At 33.7% G+C, this 26,793-nt stretch overlaps 1 protein-coding gene and 1 long non-coding RNA gene across 3 annotated transcripts; one reads left to right on the top strand and one right to left on the bottom strand.

Annotated features, from left to right (window-relative positions):
* Positions 1–9,142: 9,142 nt before the first annotated feature.
* LOC140174498 (uncharacterized) lies at positions 9,143–13,327 on the bottom strand. The gene is made up of 2 exons (XR_011864053.1): positions 12,994–13,327; positions 9,143–9,812 (listed from the first exon to the last, which is right to left on the bottom strand). It is a non-coding gene; the product is annotated as an uncharacterized lncRNA (long non-coding RNA).
* Positions 13,328–13,791: 464 nt separating this feature from the next.
* LOC112704108 (uncharacterized) lies at positions 13,792–16,896 on the top strand. Of its 2 annotated transcripts, none has more exons than XM_025755657.3 (5): positions 13,792–14,107; positions 14,254–14,319; positions 15,104–15,186; positions 15,888–16,087; positions 16,576–16,896. In XM_025755657.3, exons 1-5 carry the CDS (start codon positions 13,899–13,901, stop codon positions 16,675–16,677), a joined length of 660 nt encoding a protein of 219 aa, XP_025611442.1. In that variant the 5' UTR covers positions 13,792–13,898; the 3' UTR covers positions 16,678–16,896. The 2 variants fall into 2 exon arrangements, with proteins under 2 accessions (XP_025611442.1, XP_025611441.1); XM_025755656.3 differs by having other exon boundaries at positions 13,816–14,107; positions 15,101–15,186.
* The last annotated feature ends 9,897 nt before the right edge of the window (positions 16,897–26,793 follow it).

The following is a 26,793-nucleotide window of genomic DNA, read 5'->3' as shown; positions in this document are numbered from 1 at the left end:
ATGGCACCTAAGGCTGGAGAATCCTCTAGAAAAGGGAAAGGGAAGACAAAAGCTTCCACCTCCGAGTCATGGGAGATGGAAAGATTCATCTCCAAAGCCCATCAAGACCACTTCTATGATGTTGTGGCTAAGAAGAAGGTGATCCCTGAGGTCCCTTTCAAGCTCAAGAAAAATGAGTATCCGGAGATCCGACATGAGATCCAAAGAAGAGGTTGGGAAGTTCTAACCAACCCCATTCAACAAGTCGGAATCTTAATAGTTCAATAGTTCTATGCCAATGCATGGATCACTAGGAACCATGATCAAAGTGTGAACCCGAATCCAAAGAATTATCTTACAATGGTTCGGGGGAAATACTTAGATTTTAGTTCGAAAAATGTGAGGTTGGCGTTCAACTTAACCATGATGCAAGGAGATGCACGCCCCTACACTAGAAGGGTCAACTTTAATCAAAGGTTGGACCAAGTCCTTATGGACATATGTGTGGAAGGAGCTCAATAGAAAAGAGACTCCAAAGGCAAGCCGGTTCAACTGAGAAGATTGGACCTCAAGCCTGTGGCTAGAGGATGGTTGGAGTTTATTCAACGCTCCATCATCCCCACTAGCAACCGATCTGAAGTTACTGTGAATCGGGCCATCATGATTCATAGCATCATGATTGGAGAGGAAGTAAAAGTGCATGAAGTCATCTCCCATGAATTCTATAAAATAGCCGATAAGTCCTCTACTTTGGCAAGGCTAGCTTTTCCTCATCTTATTTGCTATTTATGTTACTCAGCTGGAGTTATCATAGAAGGAGACATCCTCATTGAGGAGGACAAGCCCATCACTAAGAAAATGATGGAACAAACAAGAGAGCCCACTCATGGAACCCAAGAGACGCATGAGGAAGCTCATCACCAAGAAATCTCAGAGATGCCTCAAGGGATGCACTTTCCTCCCAACAACTATTGGGAACAACTCAATACTTCCTTAGAAGATTTGAATTACAATGTGGAACAATTAAGGGTGGAACATCAAGAGCACTCCATCATTCTCCATGAAATAAGAGAAGATCAAAGAGCAATGAGGGAGGAGCAACAAAGGCAAGGAAGGGACATAGAAGAGCTTAGGGACATCATTGGTCCTTCAAGAAGAAGACGCCACTAAGGTGGACTCATTCTTTGTTCTTATGTTTTTCTGTTTTTTTTTTATGCTTATTATGTCATCTATGTTTTGTGTCTCTACTTCATAATCATTAGTGTTGAGTAACTATGTCTTAAGGCTATAAATAATTCCATAAATCCTTCACCCCTCTTAAATGAAAAATGTTTTTTCAAAAGAACAAGAAGTACATAAATTTCAAAAATTGTCCTTGAATTTAGTTTAATTATATTGATGTGGTGACAATACTTTTTGTTTTCTGAATAAATGCTTAAACAGTACATATTTTTGATCTTGTTGTTTATGAATGTTAAAATTGTTGGCTCTTGAAAGAATGATGAACAAAGAAAAATGTTATTGACAATCTGAAAAATCATGAAATTGATTCTTGAAGCAAGAAAAAGCAGTGAAAAAGCAAAAGCTTACAAAAAAAATAGAAAAAAAAAGAAAAAGCAAGCAGAAAAAGCCAATAGCTCTTAAAACCAAAAGGCAAGGGTAAAAAGGATCCAAGGCTTTGAGAATCAATGGATAGGAGGGCCCAAGGAACTAAAATCCAGGCCTAAGTGGCTAAATCAAGCTGTCCCTAACCATGTGCTTGTGGCATGCAGGTCCAAGTGAAAAGCTTGAGATTGAGTGGTTAAAGTCGTGATCCAAAGCAAAAAGAGTGTGTTTAAGAGCTCTGGACACCTCTAACTGGGGACTCTAGCAAAGCTGAGTCACAATCTGAAAAGGTTCACTCAGTTATGTGTCTGTGGCATTTATGTATCCGGTGGTAATACTGGAAAACAAAGTGCTTAGGGCCACGGCCAAGACTCATAAAAGTAGTTGTGTTCAAGAATCAACATACTTAACTAGGAAAATCAATAACACTATTCAAAATTCTAAGTTCCTAGAGAAGCCAATCATTCTAGACTTCAAAGGAAAAAGTGAGATGCCAAAACTGTTCAGAAGCAAAAAGCTACAAGTCCCGCTCATCTAATTAGAATTAATATTCATTGATATTTTGAAATTTATAGTATATTCTCTTCTTTTTATCCTATTTGATTTTCAAGTTCTTGGGGACAAGCAACAATTTAAGTTTGGTGTTGTGATGAGCGGATAATTTATACGCTTTTTGGCATTATTTTTAGGTAGTTTTTAGTATGATCTAGTTACTTTTAGGGATGTTTTCATTAGTTTTTATGCTAAATTCACATTTTTGGACTTTACTATGAGTTTGTGTGTTTTTCTGTGATTTCAGGTATTTTCTTGCTGAAATTGAGGGACCTGAGCAAAACTCTGATAGTAGGCTGACAAAAGACTGCCGATGCTGTTGGAATCTGACCTCCCTGCACTCGAAATATATTTTCTGGAGCTACAGAACTCCAAATGGCGTGCTCTCAATGGCGTTGGAAAGTAGACATTCAGAGCTTTCCAGCAATATATAATAGTCCATACTTTATTCGTGATTAGACGATGTAAACTGCCGCTCAACGCCAGTTCCATGCTGCATTCTGGAATCAAACGCCAGAAACACATCACGAACCAGAGTTGAACGCCCAAAACACGTTACAACTTGGCGTTCAACTCCAAGAGAAGCCTCAGCTCGTGGATAGATTAAGCTCAGCCCAAGCACACACCAAGTGGGCCCCGGAAGTGGATTTATGCATCAATTACTTACTTCTGTAAACCCTAGTAGCTCGTTTAATATAAATACAACTTTTTACTAGTGTATTAGTAGTCTTTGATCATTCGGTCTTGTGACCACGTTTGGGGGCTGGCCATTTGGCCATGCCTGAACCTCTTTCACTTATCTATTTTCAACGGTGGAGTTTCTACACACCATAGGTTAAGGGTGTGGAGCTCTGCTTTACCTCAAGTTTTAATGTAATTACTATTATTTTCTATCCAATTCGATTTATTCCTGTTCTAAGATATTCGTTGCACTTCAACTTGATGAATATGATGATCCGTGACACTCATCATCAGTCTCACCTATGAACGCGCGTGATTGACAACCACTTCCGTTCTACCTTAGGCTAAGCGCATATCTCTTGGATTCCTTGATCAGAATCTTTGTGATATAAGCTAGAATTGATGGCGGCATTCATGGGAATCCGGAAAGTCTAACCTTGTCTGTGGTATTCTGAGTAGGATTTCGGGATTGAATGACTACGACAAGCTTCAAACTCCTGAAGGCTGGGCGTTAGTGACAGATGCAAAAGAATCATGGGATTCTATTCCAACCTGATTGAGAACCAACAGATGATTAGCCGTGCTGTGACAGAGCATTTGGACCATTTTCACTGAGAGGATGGGATGTAGCCATTGACAACAGTGATGCCCTACATACAGCTTGCCATGGAAAGGAGTAAGAAGGATTGGATGAAAGCAGTAGGAAAGTAGAGATTCAATAGGGACAAGCATCTCCATACGCTTATCTGAAATTCCCACCATTAATTTACATAAGTATTTCTATCCTATTTTATTTATCTTTTAATTATCTAATCCAATCACATTTGAATCAGCCTGACTGAGATCTACAAGATGACCATAGATTGCTTCATACCAACAATCTCCGTGGGATCGACCCTTACTCACGTAAGGTATTACTTGGACGACCCAGTGCACTTGCTGGTTAGTTGTGCGGAGTTGTGACTAAGTGTAATTCACGTGTGAGAGCTACCAAATTATTGGAGCCATAGTTGATGATCACAATTTCGTGCACCAATCCTTGAGGTCCCTTTCATGCTCAAGAAAAATGAGTATCCGGAGATCCGACATGAGATCCAAAGAAGAGGTTGGAAAGTTCTTACCAACCCCATTCAACAAGTCGGAATCTTAATGGTTCAAGAGTTCCATGCCAATTCATGGATCACTAGGAACCATGATCAAAGTATGAACCCGAATCCAAAGAATTATCTTACAATGGTTCGGGGGAAATGCTTAGATTTCAGTCCGGAGAATGTAAGATTGGCATTCAACTTGCCTATGATGCAAGAAGATTGACGTCCCTACACTAGAAGGGTCAACTTTGATCAAAGGTTGGACCATGTCCTCATGGGCATATGTGTGGAAGGAGCTCAATGGAAAAGAGACTCAAAATGCAAGTCGTTTCAATTAAGAAGACTGGACCTTAAGCCTGTGGCTAGAGGATGGTTGGAGTTCATCCAACGCTCCATCATCCCCACTAGCAACCGATTAGAAGTAACTGTGGATCGGGCCATCATGATCCATAGCATCATGATTGGAGAGGAAGTAGAAGTTTATGAAGTCATCTCTCTAAAACTCTACAAAGTAGCCGAAAAGCCCTCCACCTTGGCAAGGCTAGCTTTTCCTCATCTAATTTGCCATCTATGCTACTCAGCTGGAGTTGTCATAGAAGGAGACATCCTCATTGAAGAGGACAAGCCCATCACTAAGAAGAGGATGGAGCAAACAAGAGAGGCCATCCATGGATCTCAAGAGACGTATGAGGAAGCTCATCATCAAGAAATCCCTGAGATGCCTCAAGGGATGTATTTTCCTCCAAACAACTATTGGGAACAACTCAACACTTTTTTAGAAGGATTGAGTCATGATATGAACCAATTAAGGGTGGAACACCAAGAGCGCTCCATCATTCTCAATGAGATTAGAGAAGATCAAAAAGCTAATGAGGGAGGAGCAACAAAGGCAAGGAAGGGACATAGAGGAGCTCAAGAACACCATTGGTCCTTCAAGGAGAAGGCGCCACCATCACTAAGGTGGACTCATTCCTTAACTTCCTTGTTCTTATTTCTCTATTTTTCCGTTTATGAGCTTCATGTTTATCTATGTTTGTGTCTTTATTACATGATCATTAGTGTCTAGTGTCTATGTCTTAAGGCTATGAATGATTCCATGAATCCTCCACCTTTCTTAAATGAAAAATATTTTTAATTCAAAAGAACAAGAAGTACATGAGTTTTGAATTCATCCTTGAAATTAGTTTAATTATATTGATGTGGTGATAATACTTTTTGTTTTCTGAATGAATGGTTGAACAGTGCATATTTTTTATCTTGTTGTTTATGAATGTTAAAATTGTTGGCTCTTGAAAGAATGATGAACAAGAGAAATGTTATTGATAATCTGAAAAATCATGAAATTGATTCTTGAAGCAAGAAAAATCAGTGAAAAAGAAAAAAGCTTGCGAAAAAAAAAAGTGGCGAAAAAAAGAAAAAAATATAAAAGAAAAAAGAAAAAGCAAGCAGAAAAAGCCAGTAGCCCTTAAAACCAAAAGGCAAGGGTAAAAAGGATCCAAGGCTTTGAGCATCAATGGATAGGAGTGCCTAAGGAAATAAGTCCAGGCCTAAGCGGCTAAATCAAGCTGTCCCTAACCATGTACTTGTGGCATGCAGGTCCAAGTGAAAAGCTTGAGACTGAGTGGTTAAAGTCGTGATCCAAAGCAAAAAGAGTGTGCTTAAGAGCTTTGGACACCTCTAACTAGGGACTTTAGCAAAGCTGAGTCACAATCTGAAAAGGTTCACCCAGTCATGTGTCTGTGGCATTTATGTATCCGGTGGTAATATTGGAAAACAAAGTGCTTAGGGCCACGGCCAAGACTCGTAAAAGTAGCTGTGTTCAAGAATTAACATACTTAACTAGGAGAATTAATAACACTATCTGAATTCTGAGTTCCTATAGATGCCAATCATTCTAAACTTCAAAGGATAAAGTGAGATGCCAAAACTGTTTAAAAGCAAAAAGCTACAAGTCCCGCTCATCTAGTTAGAACTAATATTCATTGATATTTTGAGATCTATAGTATATTTTCTTCTTTTTATCCTATTTGATTTTTTAGTTGCTTGGGGACAAGCAACAATTTAAGTTTGGTGTTGTGATGAGCGGATAATTTATACGCTTTTTAGCATTGTTTTTAGGTAGTTTTTAGTAGGATCTAGTTACTTTTAGGGATGTTTTCATTAGTTTTAATGCAAAATTCACATTTCTGGACTTTACTATGAGCTTGTGTGTTTTTCTGTGATTTCAGTTATTTTTTGGCTGAAATTGAGAGACTTGAGCAAAAATCTGATTCAGGCTGAAAAAAGACTGCCTATGCTGTTGGATTCTGACCTCCCTGCACTCGAAACGGATTTTCTGGCGCTATAGAACTCTAAATGGCCCAATCTCAACAGCATTGGAAAGTAGACATCCAGAGCTTTCCAGCAATATATAATAGTTCATACTTTGTTCGAGTTTAGATGATGCAAACTGGCGTTCAACGCCAGTTCCATGTTGCATTCTGGAGTAAAACGCTAGAAACACGTCACAAACCAGAGTTAAATGCCAAAAACACGTTACAACTTGGCGTTTAACTCTAACAGAAGCCTCTGCATGTGTAAAGCTCAAGCTTAGCCCAAGCACACACCAAAGTAGGCCCCAAAAGTGGATTTCTGCATTTAGACTTATTTCTGTAAACCCTAGTAACTAGTCTAGTATAAATAGGACATTTTACTATTGTATTAGACATCTTGGTCTCATATGGGATTTTACATCTTTGATCACATTTGGGGGCTGGCCATTCGGCCATGCCTGGACCATCATCACTTATGTATTTTCAACGATAGAGTTTCTACACACCATAGATTAAGGTGTGGAGCTCTGCTGTACCTCAAGTTTTAATACAAAGTACTACTATTTTCTATTCAATCCAGCTTATTCTTATTCTAAGATATTTGTTGCACTTCAACATGATGGATGTGATGATCCGTGACACTCATCATCATCCATCCCTATGAACGTGTGACTGACAACCACATCCATTCTACCTTAGAACGAGCGAGTGTCTCTTGGATTCCTTAATCAGAATCTTTGTGGTATAAGCTAGAACCCTTTGGCGGCCATTCTTGAGAATCCAGAAAGTCTAAACCTTGTCTGTGGTATTCCGAGTAGGATTCAGGGATTGAATGACTGTGATGAGCTTCAAACTCGCGATTGTTGGGCATAGTGACAGACGCAAAAGAATCAATGGATTCTATTCCGACATGATCGAGAACCGACAGATGATTAGCTGTGCTGTGACAAGAGCATTTGGATCATTTTCACTGAGAGGATGGGAAGTAGCCATTGACAACGGTGATGCCCTACATATAGCTTGCCATGGAAAGGAGTAAGAAGGATTGGATGAAAGCAATAGGAAAGCAGAGATTCAGAAGGAACACAGCATCTCCATACACTTATCAGAAATTCCTACCAATGATTTACATAAGTATCTCTATCTTTATTTTATGCTTTATTTATTATTATTTTCGAAAACCATTATAATCATTTGAATCAGCCTAACTGAGATTTACAAGATGACCATAGCTTGCTTCATACCAACAATCTCCGTGGGATCGACCCTTACTCACGTAAGGTTTATTACTTGGACGACCCAGTGCACTTGCTGGTTAGTTGTGCGAAATTGTGAAGAATGTGAGTGAACCATAATAGTGTGCACCAAGTTTTGGAGCCATTGCTAAGAATTGTTCAAGTTATGAAAAGAGTAAATCACAATTTTGCCTATCAACCAGATATCAATTTTGCAGTTGGTATGCTTGGTAGATACCAAAGTAACCCAAGATTATATCATTGGAAAGCTGCAAAGAAAGTTTTAAGGTATTTGCAAGGGACAAAAGAACACATGCTTACTTATAGGAGATCTAATCACCTTAAAGTGATTGGATATTCAGATTCAGATTTTGCCGGTTGCGTAAATATAAGAAAATTCACTTTTGGTTATTTGTATCTCTTAGCTGGAGGAGCAATATCATGGAAAAGTGCGAAGCGGTCAATAATTGCTACTTCTACAATGGAAGCTGAATTTGTGGGGTGCTTTGAGGCCATGGTTCAGGCTAAGTGGTTGCGGAACTTCTTTTCAGGGCTTGAAATTGTTGACAGTATTGCTAGGCCACTAAAAATTTGTTGTGATAACTCTGCAACAGTTTTCTTTTCTAAAAATGACAAGTATTCCAAAGGTGCTAAGCATATGGAATTAAAATACTTTTCTGTTAAAGAAGAAGTTCAGAAACAAAGAGTGTCAATAGAGCACATTAGTACTAATATTATGGTTGTTGATTGGTGCACGAAATTGTTATCCCTTGGCATGGCTCCAAAAACTTGGTGCGCAATACCATGATTCACACGTCTCTCACAACTTCGCATAGCTGACCAGCAAGTGCACTGGGTCGTCCAAGTAATACCTTACGTGAGTAAGGGTCGATCCCACGGAGATTGTCGGCTTGAAGCAAGCTATGGTCATCTTGTAAATCTCAGTCAGGCAAATTCAAATGGTTATAGAGTTTTGATAATTAAAAGAAAAATAAACATAAAACAAAGATAGAGATACTTATGTAATTCATTGGTGGGAATTTCAGATAAGCGTATGGAGATGCGTTATTCCTTCTGAATTTCTGCTTTCCTACTGTCTTCATTCAATCATTCATACTCCTTTCCATGGCAAGCTGTATGTTGGGGATCACCGTTGTCAGTGGCTACCTCTCGTTCTCTCAGTGAAAATGGTCCTCTACGGTTTCTGTACGGCTAATCAACTGTCGGATTTCTCGTCTCGGATGAAAGATACCAGGCACAGCTACCGCATGGCTAATGAACTGTTGGTTCTCAATTGTGTCGAAATAAGATCCAATGATCCTTTTGCGTCTGTCACTACGCCTCATAGTCGCGAGTTTGAAGCTCGTCACAGTCATCCCTTCCCAAATCCTACTCGAAATACCACAGACAAGGTTTAGACTTTCCGGATCTCAGGAATGCTGCCAATTGATTCTAGCCTATACAACGAAGGTTCTAATCTCAGATTCAGATGTCCCATTGTCAGAGGGGAGTCGATGTGAATCGTTGATTAGAAAATTAAGAGATACACACTCTAGCTTTTGCAGGTAGAACGGAAGTGGTTGTCAGGCACGCGTTCATAAATTGAGAATGGTGATGAGTATCACGGATCATCACATTCATTATGTTGAAGTGCGAGTGAACATCTTAGAATAAGAATAAGCTTGAATTGAATAGAAGAACAATAGTACTTTGCATTAATACTTGAGGAACAGTAGAGCTCCACACCTTAATCTATGGTGTGCAGAAACTCCACCGTTGAAAATACATAAGTGATAAAGGTCCAGGTATGGCCGAATGGTCAGCCTCCAAGTCTAAGAAAAAAGGTCCAAAAATGATCTAAGGATAATCCCAAGATGTCTAATACAATAGTAAAAGGTCCTATTTATACTAGACTAGTTACTAGGGTTTACAAAATTAAGTAAATGATGCAGAAATCCACTTCCGGGCCCACTTGGTGTGTGTTTGGACTGAGCATTGAAGCTTTCATGTGTAGATACTTTTCTTGGAGTTAAACGCTAGCTTTTATGCTAGCTTGAGCGTTTAACGTCAGCTTGTATCCTGTTTCTGGCGTTTAACGCCAGAATAGGGCAGGAAGTTAGCGTTTGAACGCCAGTTTGTGTCATCAAAACTCGGGCAAATTATGGACTATTATATATTGCTGGAAAGCCTTGGATGTCTAATTTCCAACGCAGTTGAGAGTGCGCCATTTGGGCTTCTGTAGCTCCAAAAAATTCATTTCGAGTGCAGGAAAGTCAGAATCCAACAACATCAGTAATTCTTTTTCAGCCTCTGAATTAGATTTTTTCTCAGGTCCCTCAATTTCAGCCAGAAAATACCTGAAATCACAGAAAAACACACAAACTCATAGTAAAGTCTAGAAATGTGAATTTTGCTTAAAAACTAATAAAAAATATACTAAAAAATAGCTAGATCCTACTAAAAAATACCTAAAAATAATGCCAAAAAGCGTATAAATTATCCGCTCATCACTGATCCTTTGACCAAAGGGTTATCGCCCAAAACATTTACTAGTCATGTTGAAAGGATGGGTATTATGAGTTTATAGAATCGATGTATGTTTAATGAAGTTTGTGTTGTATGGATATTGACAATTTGAGCTCAAATGAATTAATGTTTCTGTATTAACTGATTTTCAATTTGTTGTATACATAATAGAATTAAAATAATCAGGTATTGTCTTACAATGAAGACATTATTGTTGGACTAATTATGTTATATACTTCCTGATTATGGCTCATGTTAAGAATGTGGCTAACTTTGTAGTACATAGAAGGGATTATGTATGTCGATTACGTGATGTACAACCGTTATGACTCATGCTAGTTTTATTCTTATCATCATAAATTAAACTATGCAAGTAATTGCTTAAAATTACGCATTATGATAAATATTTCTTAACCCATCAATAGGAATAATGACACATGAGCCAAGTGGGAGAATGTAAGAAATTATATTATTATATGATGTCTCATGTGTGTGATGTGTTTTATTTTATTAGTTTAATAAATATTTAATTAAAATAATAAAATAAAAAAAAATTACATGATTATTTTAAAATATAACCAACTTGATGGAAGTTGGTTTTTATGAAAACAAATCAGAATTCAGTCCTCTCTTTCTATCTATGAAGTCTTTCTTCTTCATTCACCATCAATAACTAAATTGAAGAAAGAATTAAGAAGCAAAAGAATAGACAAAGTGAATTTTTCCTAATATCATTATTATCATGGATCAAGGTTAATAACTCTACTCATTTCTATTTGTGATAATCATAAATTTTAAAATCTTTCTTGTGAATGATAATTTTATAATGTATATTAAAATTATATTAAGTTTTACAGGTAATGCCTAAAACATTTCTTAATATTTTCAGTGAGAATTAAAATAGTCTCTCATTTTTATAAATGATCAAATAAGTTTATAATTTTTTTATAAATTTTATTCATTTCTAACTCAACTACTATTAACACAATACTAGCATAGACTATTAAATACCAATGTAACATCTCAATATGATTAAAATAATATTTTAAATTGGTTGATTAGACTTATTTTAATTCTTCCATCAATATAAAATTAAATAAAATATGTATAGTAATGATTAAATTAAATAAAATTAGGTGTGACCTATATTATTTAATACCATTGTAATATTTTTTTAGAAAAGATACATATAGTAATGGGATTTCAAAATAATTCATGATGGCTCCTTTTATACATATACTTAAATATATTTTATTACTTTAAATTAAATTTTGTGCTTGATATATGCATAAACAAATTTAGAAAGAATGAATCCGTCAAATTTCGGAAAACTTCCTCGTTTTGTAAGTGCGATATTATAAATGAAAATTAGTCTGTAATTTGGTAACCTTGTCAAATTTTGGAACTTCATTTTAGAAGATAGTTTTGCTGGTAACGAGTTAAAATTTGCAGGTCATTTTCCAATTAAAAAAAATTATCGATAAACTTTTCACTCACTGAGAAATTATACCAATAAATTTACCGATAATGACAAAAAAAATTTATCGATAAATCTTTCTAAATATGCTATTTTATAGCGATGGAGAAAAACGAGAAAAAAAAGTATAAATATAGGGAACAAAAATGAAGTTTAACATTTTTTTTACTAATATATATATATATATATATATATATATATATATATATATATATTCGTTTTGAATTTGAATCTTTTACCTTTAAATATTTTTTCTCTTATATTTTTTTGTCTCATTTATGAAATAAATAGTAAGAGATCACATTTTATTCTCTAAAATAAAATTTAAAATTTAGAGGATTCAAATTCATTGGTTATATATATATGGAGAGAGAAAGAGAGAGATAATTTTTTACAAGGTTCTGAAAATCGAATCGGTGATCGAACTGCTTTAATTACTGGTTTATTAATTTAACCAGTCCAACAAAAAAAAAACAATTTAAAATAAAATAATAAATAAATTATAAATAAACATCCAATTTAATCACTAGACCAGCTCCAATTAATTTTTCTATGCATTTTTCTATGCATTTTCAATTTCATTTTCTCCATTGCAACGGGAAGAATCTAAATGAAACAAGGAAGAATCCAAAATGAAACAAATAAAACTCTACACAATAATTAGTATTTTTAAACTGTCAATGTAACCACTTAACTTGAACTCCACACCCATACTACATCACAAAACTTTATACACGAGTAATCAAATTAAATTAACACAGAAATAAATAGATCGAGAACTTTCCACCATAAAAACTTTATCCAAAAAGTTAAGTTTAAAGAGCAAGAATCACAACCAATATAACTAAATAAACCTACGATTATATTTCACATCTCTAACCTCAAATATGAAGTAAGAGATTAGAAAATTCATTAGCATTAGACAATAACAAAGATTTACCCTAGAAAGTCTAAGTTGTATATTCATTGATCTATGAAACTCCTAAAACAGCAGTGTATCTCACTATCTCATGCTCAGCAAGTACCTTAAAATGTAACAAAGCATCACAAAGGGATATAATAGTCATCCAAGCTTTACCAGTGCATATTTAAATGACAATCATCTAAATGTGAATAGTGGAATATAAATAAATGAATCCAACAATTATCTATAACAATATCACAGCAACCCACAACAAGATTTACAGATGAACTAAAAACGATTATTCGATAATTATTCAATTAATAACAGTAGAAAAAATTCACAGATTAATCAATAAATATTCAATAATTATTTAATCAATAATAACAACAAAATTCATAGACTAATTAACAATTATTCGACCAATAACATTTTCATAGATTAATTAAAAGCAATTATTTAAACAATAATAGCAGCAAAATTCACAAATTAATTAACAATTATTCAACCCATAACAAGTTTACAGATTATTCAACAATAATTAATTAATTATTCAACAATTATTGTTTAAAAAAACCTAGAAGCTAGAAGGCAGAAGCATAGAACAGAGGGGGAATCGGTTCATAGAACTCACATGTGGAACGAGCTGACGCTGACGACGGTAGAATAGAACTGCGCGACGGAGGCAGGAGGCGAGTCTGGCGATGGTGCTTCCAGAGCTGAAACGGCGACGATGGTGGAGAGCTGTATGAACGCAATTGTAATCTTCGAAGCTCTAACTTGCGACGGTGCGACAGCAATCCAGTGGATGGACGGAAGTGACGAAGATAGCTCGTCGGCGGTGACAAGAATGACGAGCTTAAAGGTGAAGGGAGGGAGAGAGACTGCTGCCCGTTGTGCTGGGTTGGGTGGGATGAGACGTTGGGTTATGCTTAGGCTTAGGGATTCAGACGTTTAGTACGTGCATCAAAAGTGATTAAAACGGTAGTATTTTTGCTAAAACTCCAAAAATTGGTCGATTTAAGGTTCGGTTCAATCGACTGCTTTCCGGCCAGTTTGACAGTCCGATAACGATTTTTTAATTGGATGGTTTTGGCATTAATCCGAACTGATATTTTTGTCGGTTTATAATTCGACCGGTTCGATCGGCGGTTCGAATCGGTTTTCAGCACCTTGATTTTTTATACTTTGATGAATGAGAGTACAAATTCAAATTGTTTAAGGTATACGGATAAATTTTTAAAATAAAAAATGATTAAAAAAATCGTGATATGTATTATGTATCATATAGTAGGGATTAATCAGAATTGTCAATACATAATATTGATCGAAACACTGAAACTTGAGCATTAATTACTTCCGAAACTTGCAACTTGCAATTGAAAATAACCTAATCTAAAAGTCATACCGTTTACCAAAAAAATATACTCGTATATATGCCACGCCATTATTCCCTTCAAATGTTACCTCTCGATATAAAAATCTCACCAACAACGTTGTTAGGATTTGCAAACACTAAATTCTATCTCCAACATATCAATGGCAAACACAATTTCCATCACCCAAAAGGTTACTTGCTTTGGCTTAGGGACATTGGACAAAACTCAAGCTTCAAAAGTTGGCCTCCCTCCAACCACTCATCATCACGTTCGAATCAACTCCAACATCATCAAAAATAATCGCTGCTATGTTTTGGAACACAACTTAGGATTATTCAGATTTCCAAGTTACACCACCACTAGAAAGATGTACGTATATAATATAATAGTCCTTCCAATATTTCAATTCCGATTATGTTAGTGCGGAAAAATAAAAATTTGCAAATATCTAAAGCTAAGAGAATCATAAATTTAAATTCTATGTTGACTGTTTATGTATTTATTTATTTTTTCAGGAATATGAGTGTGTTTGGCAGTACTCAACCCGGTCCAGTTGATCCTTCTTCTTCACCTGCTCATTGGTAATTATATTTACTCGTTAGTTCCTCCAATCAATCAACGAATTAATTAATCTCTTCTTAGTTTTCTATATATGCCATTACACTTAATAATGTGAAATAACGTACAAGTAATAATTTCTCCCTCCTTGACAAGTCTTTTTTTTCAGACTACTTGCAAGTCTTTGAGAAATATTAGAGTAATTTTTTATTTTAGGAAAGAGTAATTTCTCTTTGAAAAAAACTAGGTGATCATTAAAAAATTATTATTTTTTGTTATTATTTTATTATTAATTTTTTTTTTAGTCTAATAATCTAATAACATATTTTATCCATACTTATATATATATATATATATATATATATATATATATATATATATATATATATATATATATATATATATATATATAAACTTTATCAAAAATGTCCGTGAATATAACAAAATTATTATCCACCACCTATTATATTTATATATTTTATTTTACATATTTTCTCTATAAAATAATATGAATAATCAAATCTGTTATAAAAAAATAATCAAATTTTTAAAATAATATAATTAAAATTTTTTTTTCTTGAACTCCAAATATGTATTCTTATATAATAGTTAATTTATAAATAGCTGAATTTTTGCATTGTAAACAATAAAGTTGGAAATAATATTTGAATTTTTATCGTTGGAAAATTTCTATTAATGAAGAGATTTTCTGCGTTAAAATTGAGTTTAAATTTGGAGAAAAACCAAAAGAGAAACGATAATCTCTAAATAATTAGCATTTACGTTGGGGACATTGCCATCTAGCAGGAAATTCTGGATCATAGGAACGATATTCACGATACTTTTATCCTTTTCGAGGGGCAAATGGGGTCCTTTGCTACAACTCAAAGGTGAGAGAACTTAGAATTTCCATGTCATTAACTGCAGTTTTCTTAATTCATTAATTATCAGTCCTATTAGTTCGTTGATCCCGTGTAAATTAGACGAGATTTTACGTTTAAACAAGTTTTTTTTTATATAGAATATACAGTTTTTTTTTTTTAACTTTTGTTCTTTGATTTTAATTTTGTTTGGCTAGTAAAATTTAGAAATGGTCTATTTTAATTTGTCATGTTATCATCACTTATTATCGCTTATGAAACTCAAATATTTCATTGAGTTCCAGTATGTACATGTGTAATTTTTGTGTCGGACTGTGTTTGAATAAAAAAAATATTCTTTTGGACACACTTGTATTAGACATATCTAAATACTCACTGTATATGTCTTTATTCTTAGCCCATATTTTTTTTAGATAAGTTTAGAATAACATATAGTATTATTTATTAATACTAAAATTGTCTAAAATATTTTACTTAATTAAAAAGATATTAAAAATATTTTAAAAAATTAATTTATATTTTAATATTCATAAAATATAAAAATATAATTATAATTTATTTAAAAATATTATTATTGGCATGACGGATTTATATAAGTCAGCAATAAACCATTAAATAGAATTGTAATCTAAGACGAATTTATATATTATTGGCATGACGGATTGATTAGAAAAAAATGATGATGATGATAGTACCTTATATGTATATAGAGAAAATAGAAACAAGAATGAAGGAAGCGGAAAAGATAGCGGAGGCAGTGGAAGAAGTGGCGGAAGGGGTGGAGAAGGTAGCTGAAGATGTTGCCAAGATTGTTCCTGAGGGAAAGCTTCATGACGCTGCTCAGTTTGTTGAAAAAGTAGCTCAAGATATAGACAAACATGCCCAAGCCGCAGAAGATGCATTAGAAAAGGTTGAGAACTTTAATTATTTGCACCATGCACGTAACTTCATTTTATTATTCTTTCACGTTTTTCTACCTAATGCCCTCTTACTTCTATTAATTTATTTTTTGGTGCAACATCATTCGTTATTTTACATTCTCACCTTTAAAAAAAAACTAAAAGCTACGTAATAAAGTAATAACTACTATACTAATATATATATTTAATATATAGTAGAATTTGAACCGCATCTCTTAGTCAGCATCATGGCATCATGCATTAAGTTGACATAATAACTCATTTTGCAATTGAGATTTGTATATGGCGTGCTGAGGTTTCTTTCTTGTAGCCAATAAGAATATTTACTTGTTGGAGATTAATCTTTTGAAGGTCTAACTGGAAGGTTTATTATCCTTTGATTATTAAATGTGACATAAAGGGAAAATCCTAGCAAGCTAGCCAGGTTTATTTTGAATAGAATACCGTTTGTCAACTATTTCAATTTTGATGAATGTAGGCAAAAGACATGGAACAAGACATGGAATCGTTCTTTGAATCAACCACTCATGGACAAGAAAAAAGTGTTGCCACCACCACAGAATGGAAAGATCAAAAGTAGAAGAAAATACGGTTGAAGATTAAACGAACACTGTATATACACTATTAAAACATGTATAATGTAATAATTCATTATTCGTTATTCCTTGTTTCTTTTTTCCTTTAAGGTGAAGTCTATGTTGATTATTTTATTAGTTATTTGTAACAACTTCAATTTATATAAAGTGAAAGGTGACATTTAAAAGGGTGGATCTAAAAAGATATTTTGTTGTATTTGTTATACATGACTTTAAATAAAAAAAAAAAGGTCCAAATCATGACTAACTTAAAAGTACAGTCAATAACTGTCTTGCCATCTAAGCAAGGGGAGTTTAAACTAAATTAGTCCCACCGCCTACAACTACTTTCAATTAACTATAATCACATTCTCTGATGGTATTTTCCCTCAATTTGGAGCAAAATGTAAGGAAAAAAAAATCTTCCCAACTTGCATATTAGGTATTTGAACTTAGTTGTTGTGAGTGACTGACTTAATTAGTTAAGAAATTTCCAATTCAAAAATGTTATTTGTATATTAAAATCAATCAGCAAAATCAATTATTGTGACTGCATTTTTTTTAGAACAGGACAAGATAAGACATACAAATGACAAAAATACAAAATTTTGTGTTCTTATATTTTATTTGGTGATAAACTAGAATAAATTATGAAAATTTCATTTATTTTCATTTTTTTCATCCAAAAAATTTTAGAAGAAAAATATATAACTATAAAAAATTAACAAGAATAATGAAAAAAATGAAAAATAAGTTGTGTCTCTTGTTAGTATCTTTATGTCCTTATTGTCAGGATAAACACAAAATATACTATTTCAGACATAGACATAAAGACATAGATATTAAAGACATGGACATAAAATATTTGTGTCTATGTATTGTATTCGGTAAAAATAAAGAACAAGACACACATATTTTAAAAAGACTGAATTACCCTTCATTCTACCACAAGTTTTACTATTATTACTGTACATCCATTATCCCAAACACTACATGTCATCACCATTGAATTTTTATTTCTTTTAATATTTTTTATTTCTTCTAATATCATCTTAAATTATCATTCAAATATTAAATATATATATATTTTTTAAAAAAAATAAAAAACTAAAGCTCAGAATTTATCAAAGATTAATCAAAATTTAAATAAATAAAAAATTAAATGTACAATTTTTTTTGAAGAAAATAGAAATATAAATTTAGTTATAGAATCTAAAAGAGGAAGAGAAAAAAGAAAGGTTTAGGGAGATAAGAGGACAAATTTTAAAATTTCAATAAGGGTAAAAAGAGTAAAAAATTAGTGTCTCACAAGTTGTGTCTTAGTATCTCACTAAATTGGAGGTATACAAATTTAATGTATTCGTGTCCATCCGTATCCTTCGAAAATCTATGTCTCACCAAACCAAATAGCAGACATGTGTCACTGTGTACCACTGTGTCTATGTCTCAGTGTCTTTGGACACAATGTCTCTTTTCATGTCTCATATATCAAACATAATTTTGTGTCTTAGTATCCCTGTCTCAATGTCCTATTTCTGTAAACAAACGTAGCCTATATATTTAAGTATAAAAACATGTATTATTTAACTTATTTTTAATGTGTATTTTATATTCTAATATGTATTATATACTAGTGGCTGATTTTAGTTTACTTAATATGATTGTTTGCAATTTGATGCTTTCCCGGAATGTGGACCAATTTTAGAAATCATGTTGCCACCTTGTCTTGAAAAAAGTGGCAAGATTAGAGGTCATCCATATAAATAAATTTCTGACATACTATCATCATCATTGAGGAAATATGAGAATCTGAAAAAATTCAAGTAATCTAACTATCCATATTACTACGGTTGTAGAATTTGCTGAGCATTTTTTGTTGGAACACCTTCTTTATTGGATTTTGAAGAGTTTAGTGAATCTCTAAGGAAGACACAGTATCCAGTTGTGGATATCGTTGTATCTAAGTACGTAGCATCCCCAATCAACATTTGCATTTGCAATGACATTTAAGATGGAACTTGAAAGAAAAAGGAAATCCTGTTAAGGAGGAGCCTTTAAGTATCTTAGCAGTTGGTGGAAGCTATTTAAATTAAATGGGATAGCTTTGGAGCTAACTTGTATTGTGCCAGCTCTGTTACATGATATTCATACCGGACCTGAAGATTATTGCCAATAATACTTGTATTCTAAGACACGTTATCAATCTGAATCTGATCGCCTTCAATTGTAGCTGGCATGCAAACCAAGAAACCAGTGTCCTTAGATAATGCGATCTAAAAAGTTCCAGACTAAGGAAATGCTTTAAGTTGCTCAGAATTTAATAATTATTCTCAGATTGCCGAAGAACATACAAAAACCTTATGAGCATCCAAACTAGCTGCTCCCCTTTTCTTAGATTCCCCAAATGAATGTCTCTCTCTATATAGATTTCTTCATCTACGTTACCATTTAGGAAGGCATTGTTGATATCTAATAAGAGAAATTTCCAATTATTGATGATGGCTGCTATTGACAGCAACACTCTAACAGTAATGAGTTTTGCAACTGGGTAGAATGTGTCTCTGAAATTTGCTCTGGGCTATTGCGCGTAACCTTTTGCTATCAACCGAGCTTTGTATCTATCTAGAGTTCCAGCAGCCTTGTACTTCACCTTGTAAACTCACTTGCAACCAATAATGTGCTTGTATGCTTTTAAGGCATTCAACTCCTCATTTATTGCTTTCCTTCAATCTTCACACTTAACGCTATTATTGTTGTATCTACTTGTGGAGCTTTCATTGGCAGTTGATGTTGGTTGCAAGGTTAGTCTGAGATTGTCATAGGTAGAATATAATATGTGAATAGGTCTGTCATGGTAGCAGAATCTGAGTTAAGCTCGAAAGGGAAAATAACCTCATGAAATTCTGCAACTCTTGATTTGATGAATTAATGTGTCTTTAGATTGTATAACTTGTAACATAACCTTTGTAACCTAATGCATATATAGCCTAGAAAAACTATCAACTCAGCTTCGGCATCAAACAACTTTTTTTATAAGATGGTTGAGTTGCTTCATAGGCCAAACAACCAAAAGTCTTTATCTATTGGTAATATAGAGGCTTGGTGAACAAGATTTCATATGGAGTTTATCCTTGAGTGGAGGATATGGTGTTCTACTGATGAGAAAGGTACAATCTTAATTTGCAGTGTCAGCCACTTGATTGGTAACTATTAGTGACAACTTTGCTGACTTATGGAGTAGACAAAGAAATGAGATTTGATGCGGGTGTTTCTTTTATTGAAGGTTCATCAAAGACTTTAAGTGGTTGCATTGCTCTACCTCTCACCTCATTGTTGCAAAAGGAGGTCGAGTTCAACTTTGATCACAATTGACACTTTAAAGGAAACACTTACCACCACTCCAATTATTCAGAGTTTGTCGTTTGAATTAATTTGTGATGCCTCTAATCAAGAGACTGGTGATAGTAAGAACTCTCATATTATTCATTATTCATCCTAGCAACTGTTTTTTGCTTTGACAATTTCTATTTTATACTTAAGAAATCTAAGCAGCCTCAACTCATTAGGTGCATTCTCTTTCTCCAAGAGTTTGATTTGGAGATTAAGGGTAGGAGTGGAGCGGAGAATCAAGTAATGGATCACTTGAGCCAAGTAGAACACACTCCACCATCCTGTCTCGCCATAAATGAGAAAACTGAATCCAGTGTTTTGGCCTGTTGGTCTTTCATTTTGCCTCAACCGTACTAATCATCCTTCGAGTAATCCTGTCCTAAATCTCACATGTCTTATCAGTAAAATTAAAGTTGAGTGCTAGGGCTAGCAGGTTTTGTAATTTGTAGCTATCAATTAGTCATTATTAGTATTTTTAATACTATGAGATTACATCCAATGGTGTGTGATTATTCATTTTTCTTTTGCTGATTAAGTGCTGGTCAAATTTTAATAAAATTGTTGGCCCCTAGACTTTCTCATTAAAGTAAATTTGCAATACAAGTCTTTTGTAAGTTTGGAAAGTAAAGTTAGGGAGAGCAAATTTGAGGGGAAAAAATTAAGAAATTCTCCAAGATATTTAAGTGGTTGTGTGCGAATCATTTGGCAATTTTACTAAAATGAGCCTAATATGCCTAAAAGTTGAAAAAAAAAAATTCAATGAGTTAGGATATGTCATTGGCACTAGCGTGTACAACTCATGAGTTTGAGAAGAATAAAAGCTTTAATTGATAAGAGATGTGCAACATGGGATCGAGCTTACAAAAAATTTGCTACATGAGAGAGGTTCTGTCCATCTTCTTGTTAGAGGAGAGCAAGCAGAGCATCTCTTTTTGACTTGGTGTACATTCTAGCAAATTGACAATAATTCTTGCATTCTCAAATCCCTGCTTAATTAGGCCTTTACATGTGTTAAGGGAAACCATGCTTATGATAGCTTGTATCAACCATACGTCCAGTCTTGTGATACTATGAATACACTTTTGGAGAACCTATTTTCCTCATTTCCTTCTTCTACCACTATTGGCATTTTTATATTTTCCTCCTGAGGAACACTACAGAAAATCCGCTAATTATCGTCAGATTTTGCGTGAAATGATTTTAGCGAATTTATCGTTGGATTTTGCGTGGTATTAGTATAATATTTTGTTTGACCAATGGCCATAAAGTCCAAGGCCTTACCTCCATCATAGCATCCACTAGGCTAGCGTTCTCCTTGTTATATATGATGCTAATAATATTATATATCGGTTAAGGTAACTGTTACATTATCCTTCATATAATATTTATTATTATTATTATTATTATTATTATTATTATTATTATTATTATTATTATATAAAATGGCTTAAATAAATACACTAGTTTCAATAATTAGATTTGAGTAATATGGAATATTATTAATTTATAAAAATGGATTAAATCAACTAATTTAAATAATTTATTCATTTTCATGATTTAAAATTTATTTATTATAATTTTGATATTTATTTAATTATTATCGGGTCAAATGGTTCGACTAGTAACCTATCGGCTGAATTAGTAACTTGGTGACCCAATAATCTGATCGGATTGATTTTCAATTTGGTTTTGATAACTATGATATTGCTTAAGATTAAGTACGATTTTAGTTTCTAAGGTAAGGGCCGAAAAATTTTTTCGTCCCTAACTTTTTTTTTGTTTACATAATCATCCCTAAAGTTTAACTTGATTTTAAAATCATCTTTTAAACCAAAATACCCTTTTCTTTCTTCCCCAAAATCCTCATTTTCTATTCTTCCTTTTCTTTTTCTCCATCACAGAAGCAGAACTAGAAGCAACAAGTAGCAGATAAACAAAACAAAAAAAAAAGTAGAAGCAGAAGCAATACACATGAATAATAGAAGCAGATAAACAAGGCAACCAGAAGATAAACAAAGCAATACACATTGAGAACTAAAAGAAATAGAAGGTAACAAATTAAAATAGAGTATTGCCTTTCTCTCCAACAAAAGAAACAGAAGCAGATAAACAAAGCAACCAGAAGCATAGTTGTAAAAACCGGACCGGACGGTTCGACCGAAAAACCGGTGAATCGAACCTTATACCGGTCCGGTCCAGTGTTTGAACCGCACAAGGAATTGAACCGGTTAAAGTCGGTGCGAACCGGTGAGGTGGTCTGATCGAACCGCTTGGGAGAAAATATTTCTAAAATGCTTGAGGTAGGGTTCGAACCCCTGTCCTCAAGGAAACCAAAAAACTCCACAACCACCAGACCACTATGTTTTCTATTAAAATTAATGCAAATTATAATACATATAGATATCTTTCATCAAATAGTTTACTTTTATTTAATTTATTTTAATTTTAATTATAAACTCACACATTCTTAAATTAATTATATTTTTATTTAACAATAATTATAAACTCACTTATTTTTTTATAATTATATAATATCTATTAATATTATTTTTTAATAAATACTTGTGGTATATAATAGTATAAAAGATATAAACTAATTAATAAATTATTAAATATTAAAAATAATAGTTATTTTAATATAAAAACAAAATAAAAATATTTATGATAGAGTAAAAATAATAAAATATTTATTGTTCTTGTTCTATATTATTTTAAAATAACTTGATATTTTAAAATGTTAGTAAAAATATGTATTTTAAATTTTTAACTATTTTTTATTTTTTATTTACATAGGACCGAGTCAACCGGTTCAACCAATAACCCAACGGTTGAACCAGTGACCCAGTGACCCAGTGACCTGACCGGTTCGATTACCGGTTCGGTTCTGACAACTATAACCAGAAGTATCAACAATAACAAGAACATCGGAATAAATAGAAGCAAAACACCTTCCTTTAAATCTAAAATATTAAAGGAAAAAGGAATAAAAAAATTAAAACAACACTACAGGGACCTTGAGGGAGAACATGTGAACTAATCGCAAGGAGAAAGGCTGTGGCGGTGGTGGGGGAGGAGGGACTGCGGCGGTGAATTGCGAATCGCGAGGGGAGGAGAACTGCGGTGCTGGTGGCAGATCGCGTGGAAAAGGCTGTGGCAGTAGTGGCGACGTCGCGAATTGTGACGAGAACGACGATGCAGTGGTGGCAGGCTACAAATCGCGACGAGGAGGGCACTATGGTGGTCGACAGAGCTGCGAATCATGAGAGAGGCACTGCAACGGTGCAAATCGCGAGGAATGACGATACTCTTGAGGACTGGCAACAGATTCCCTTCCCCCTTTTTTTTCTCTGAAGACCCCCACCCCCTTTTCCTTTATTATTATTATTATTATTATTATTGGTAATTTAGTAATAAAAATTAAAAATTGGATAAAAATGAAAATTTTAAAATTAAATTAACCCTATTATTTACGAAATCCTCAAAAAAATCTAATCACTTGGCTATCTCTCCAATACCCTTTGATTACTCCAAGGTTACACTCACATCTTTCTCCACACGAAACAAATATGGGTTAGTTTCATATAAGATTAAAGTACTAAATTTGACCATGAAAAATTAAGATATTGATAAAATTGACCATAAAAAATTTAAAAATAACTTGTATTCATGAAAAATAACCTCTGTTAGTCGAATAACCAAATGTCAATAGCAGAGCTTATACTCTTAATCAGCAACACTAAACAAAAGAACAAGAGAAGATGACTTCCATGATCAAGATCCTCTAAGACTCCACAACCAGCGCGAAACATCTCTACTAAGTTAGAATCACTTTGGGGCTTGAGACGGGAACTCAATTAAGCTAAGAACATTCTCTCAGTGATATCTATTTTTAATTTTTGTTTTTGTCAGTCGTGACTCTGAAAGAGAAATCAATTATAGGGTCGTTAGATTCTGTGGAATTATGCTATTGTTGCATTTGAATTATTGTTTGATTCGTTGGAGACTGTTTGCATTCTTTTATTTTGTTAGATGGTGGATATTAGTACTATTTTTTATGCTCCATTTTTTGGGATTTTAGAAAAACTAAATTTTCAATTAGTCCTAAGCATAATGTGATTGAAAAATGTGCCTAGAAGCTTAATTATTATGCTTGAAAATTTAATCATTCAGTATTGAGTAGTATTTGAGTGTGGCCAGTGTACAAATACTAGTCTCTTATTACTTCTTATATATTTGGTCATTGCAAGTATATATACGAGTGACTTATTACTTCTTTCAATTTAATTATTCTATTACTGAAATTTTACAATATTATTTGACTCATCAATTGAATAATATAAACATGTTGAGCATAAATTTGAAGAATAACTTTACTAGCTTACCAACAAATAAGAGAGCTATTATTCAACATAACTTTAAAGATTATACTTTTGTGTTAATAATTTCTTATTTTGTTTTTGGAACAAATGGCTACTTCAAATGGAAAAATGATGTATACTAGAGGAAAAAAAAATAGAAATAAAGAGGGTTAACGTTGACATACCGAACCAGTTTTTCATCCAAGATTTGTTGAGGATAGAAGTTTATTGTGAGAATCCAATAAACATTCCAAACGTTGTTGATAATAGTGCTCGAAGAACAAAATCTGCCCCTTCTGCTCCAAGTAATACTGCAACGACGCCAGATAGCATCAGATCGAAGACTTGTGCAAGGAAAATCCCCACTCCAGCTAAGAAAAAGAGTAGGAGAGAGTGTTGTGGTTGAGCAGGCCCAACTTTGACAAAACCTCTACACCCAAGCCCAACAAGCCCATATTTTCCCTTCCACAATCCAACTTTCAACCACCACAGACTCCTTGACCAAAAAAAAAAAAAACCACCACAGACTCCCTGCCAAGTTGAAGAACATATTGACCAAAGAAACCCAGCCCAAACCCAAAACCAATGTGTTGATTTCCCCTTTCCCATCTCAAAGGTCTAGGATTCAAATTCTAGAGAGTGCAATTGAAAAAAAATGTGATAAAATGTGTGAGGAGTGTGTGGGTGTGTTGTGTACTTAGAATTAGGAGTTGTCCAATCCATTAATGTACTTAGAATTGGGGGTTGTCCAATCCACTGACCAAAAAAAAAATATCAAAACTAATCAGAGATCTCCTAGATCAGCATTTATGGAAACTGGGGATGCTGAGAGTGTGTAGCCAATTCTAACTACAATCAAGTATTAGAAACTGAAGTTTTGACACAATATATCCCTTAGTCGGTAGTGAAACCAGCAGTGTAAGGAGGGGGTGCAACTCAAGAACCACCCATAGTTAAAGAACCATTTGTTGCTCAAGAACTAGTTGCATCCCACTATGAATCTCAACCTAGTTGAGAACTTTCAACACACCTTGGAGTCTTATAACCTGAGCAGAATACCAGACAAAGGATGCAACTAATGAGCAAGAGGGTTGAAGTAGGGTTAAAAAAGTTAGAAATACTAGAGGGCACCCTTCTACTGGTCACAGATTTATTCCTAATCCTAATCCAACAAAACATCCTTCCATCTATATACTAGTTGATGCAAAATATTATTTTTAATGAAGACACCAGCTTCCACTATTATGAATCTGAAAATCTGTATACTATTAATAATGAAAAGGATTAGTGTAAACCCCACATAATTGATAAATAATCAGTTAATAAATTAATTATTAATAAAAATTAAAAAATTAAATTTTATTAATCTAAAAAGGTAAAACTAATAAAAATACGAATTTTGACACTAATTTTAAAAGTTTCGATCTAAAAATTGGCCAACAAGCTGAATTAGTTCGACCGGACCTAAACCGAACCCAAAGTCCATCTTATAAAAGCTAAAACTTGCATCATTTCTCCCAAAATCACATTGAATCACACTGAAAGGGGAGGAAGACAAGGAAAACCTGAACCCTTTGCTCTCAAATTTCAATTCATCATAACTTTCAATCCGAAGCTCCGATCGCTGCATTGTTTGTGGCTACGCAACCACTGCGTCGGGCTCTACAAAACTAATCAAACAAAATGGTAAGTACCTAGCTATTTCTTACTCAACCTTCCTCTTTGTAATTTTGAAATTTTGGGTTTTGATTTTGAGAAATTATGTAATTTTGGTGTTTTAGGATTGAATTAGCCTTGAAAACTTGTTGGGTCTTCTCCCAAATGACCGTAGATAAGGTGAGGAACCACTAAATCTTGTGAATCATTGATAATTATGAACCCTATATTGATTTTGAGTGATATTGTTGGTATTGGATTAAATTGTATGTGTTGGGATCAAATTGATGGTATTGGAGGCTTGAGATTGAACCTTGGGAGCTGAGTTAGTGATTGGTGAGAAATTGGAGCTTTGAAACTTGTGGAATGGAAGAATTTTGATGTGTACGAGTATTAGGGAGGAATCGGTCAAGGTATGATTTTGGTTTTTCATAGATAATATATAATGTCACTTGAAAATATAGTCTAAATGACCATAGAATAGGTCGAATTATGTAAGTATGTTAAGGGTTAGTAACCCTGATGAAAATATTAAGTTATCTTGAGAATGAGTTGATGATTGATGATTTTGAATGATTGATGATGATGATGATTAATGATGATGGTAGCTTGATGAATAATGAGTTATATTATTTTTATTTTTGGATTGTTTGGAGTGAAAATGAATATAATTGAATAAATGGTATAATGTGGAAGAGATGGAATGGATATAAACTT

This window comes from Arachis hypogaea, chromosome 7 (assembly GCF_003086295.3).
Source record: "Arachis hypogaea cultivar Tifrunner chromosome 7, arahy.Tifrunner.gnm2.J5K5, whole genome shotgun sequence".
NCBI lineage: Eukaryota > Viridiplantae > Streptophyta > Magnoliopsida > Fabales > Fabaceae > Arachis > Arachis hypogaea.
The sequence above is the reverse complement of the archived record's forward strand: the minus strand, read 5'-3'. Positions and strand labels throughout refer to the sequence as shown.

Bases quoted from the DNA above. Each gene is read 5' to 3' on its own strand.
- LOC112704108 (XM_025755656.3), top strand. From the start codon at position 13,899: ATGGCAAACACAATTTCCATCACCCAAAAGGTTACTTGCTTTGGCTTA. The intron at 14,108-14,253 runs GTACGTATATAA...TTATTTTTTCAG, and splicing joins TACACCACCACTAGAAAGAT to GAATATGAGTGTGTTTGGCA. The intron at 16,088-16,575 runs GTTGAGAACTTT...TGATGAATGTAG, and splicing joins CAGAAGATGCATTAGAAAAG to GCAAAAGACATGGAACAAGA.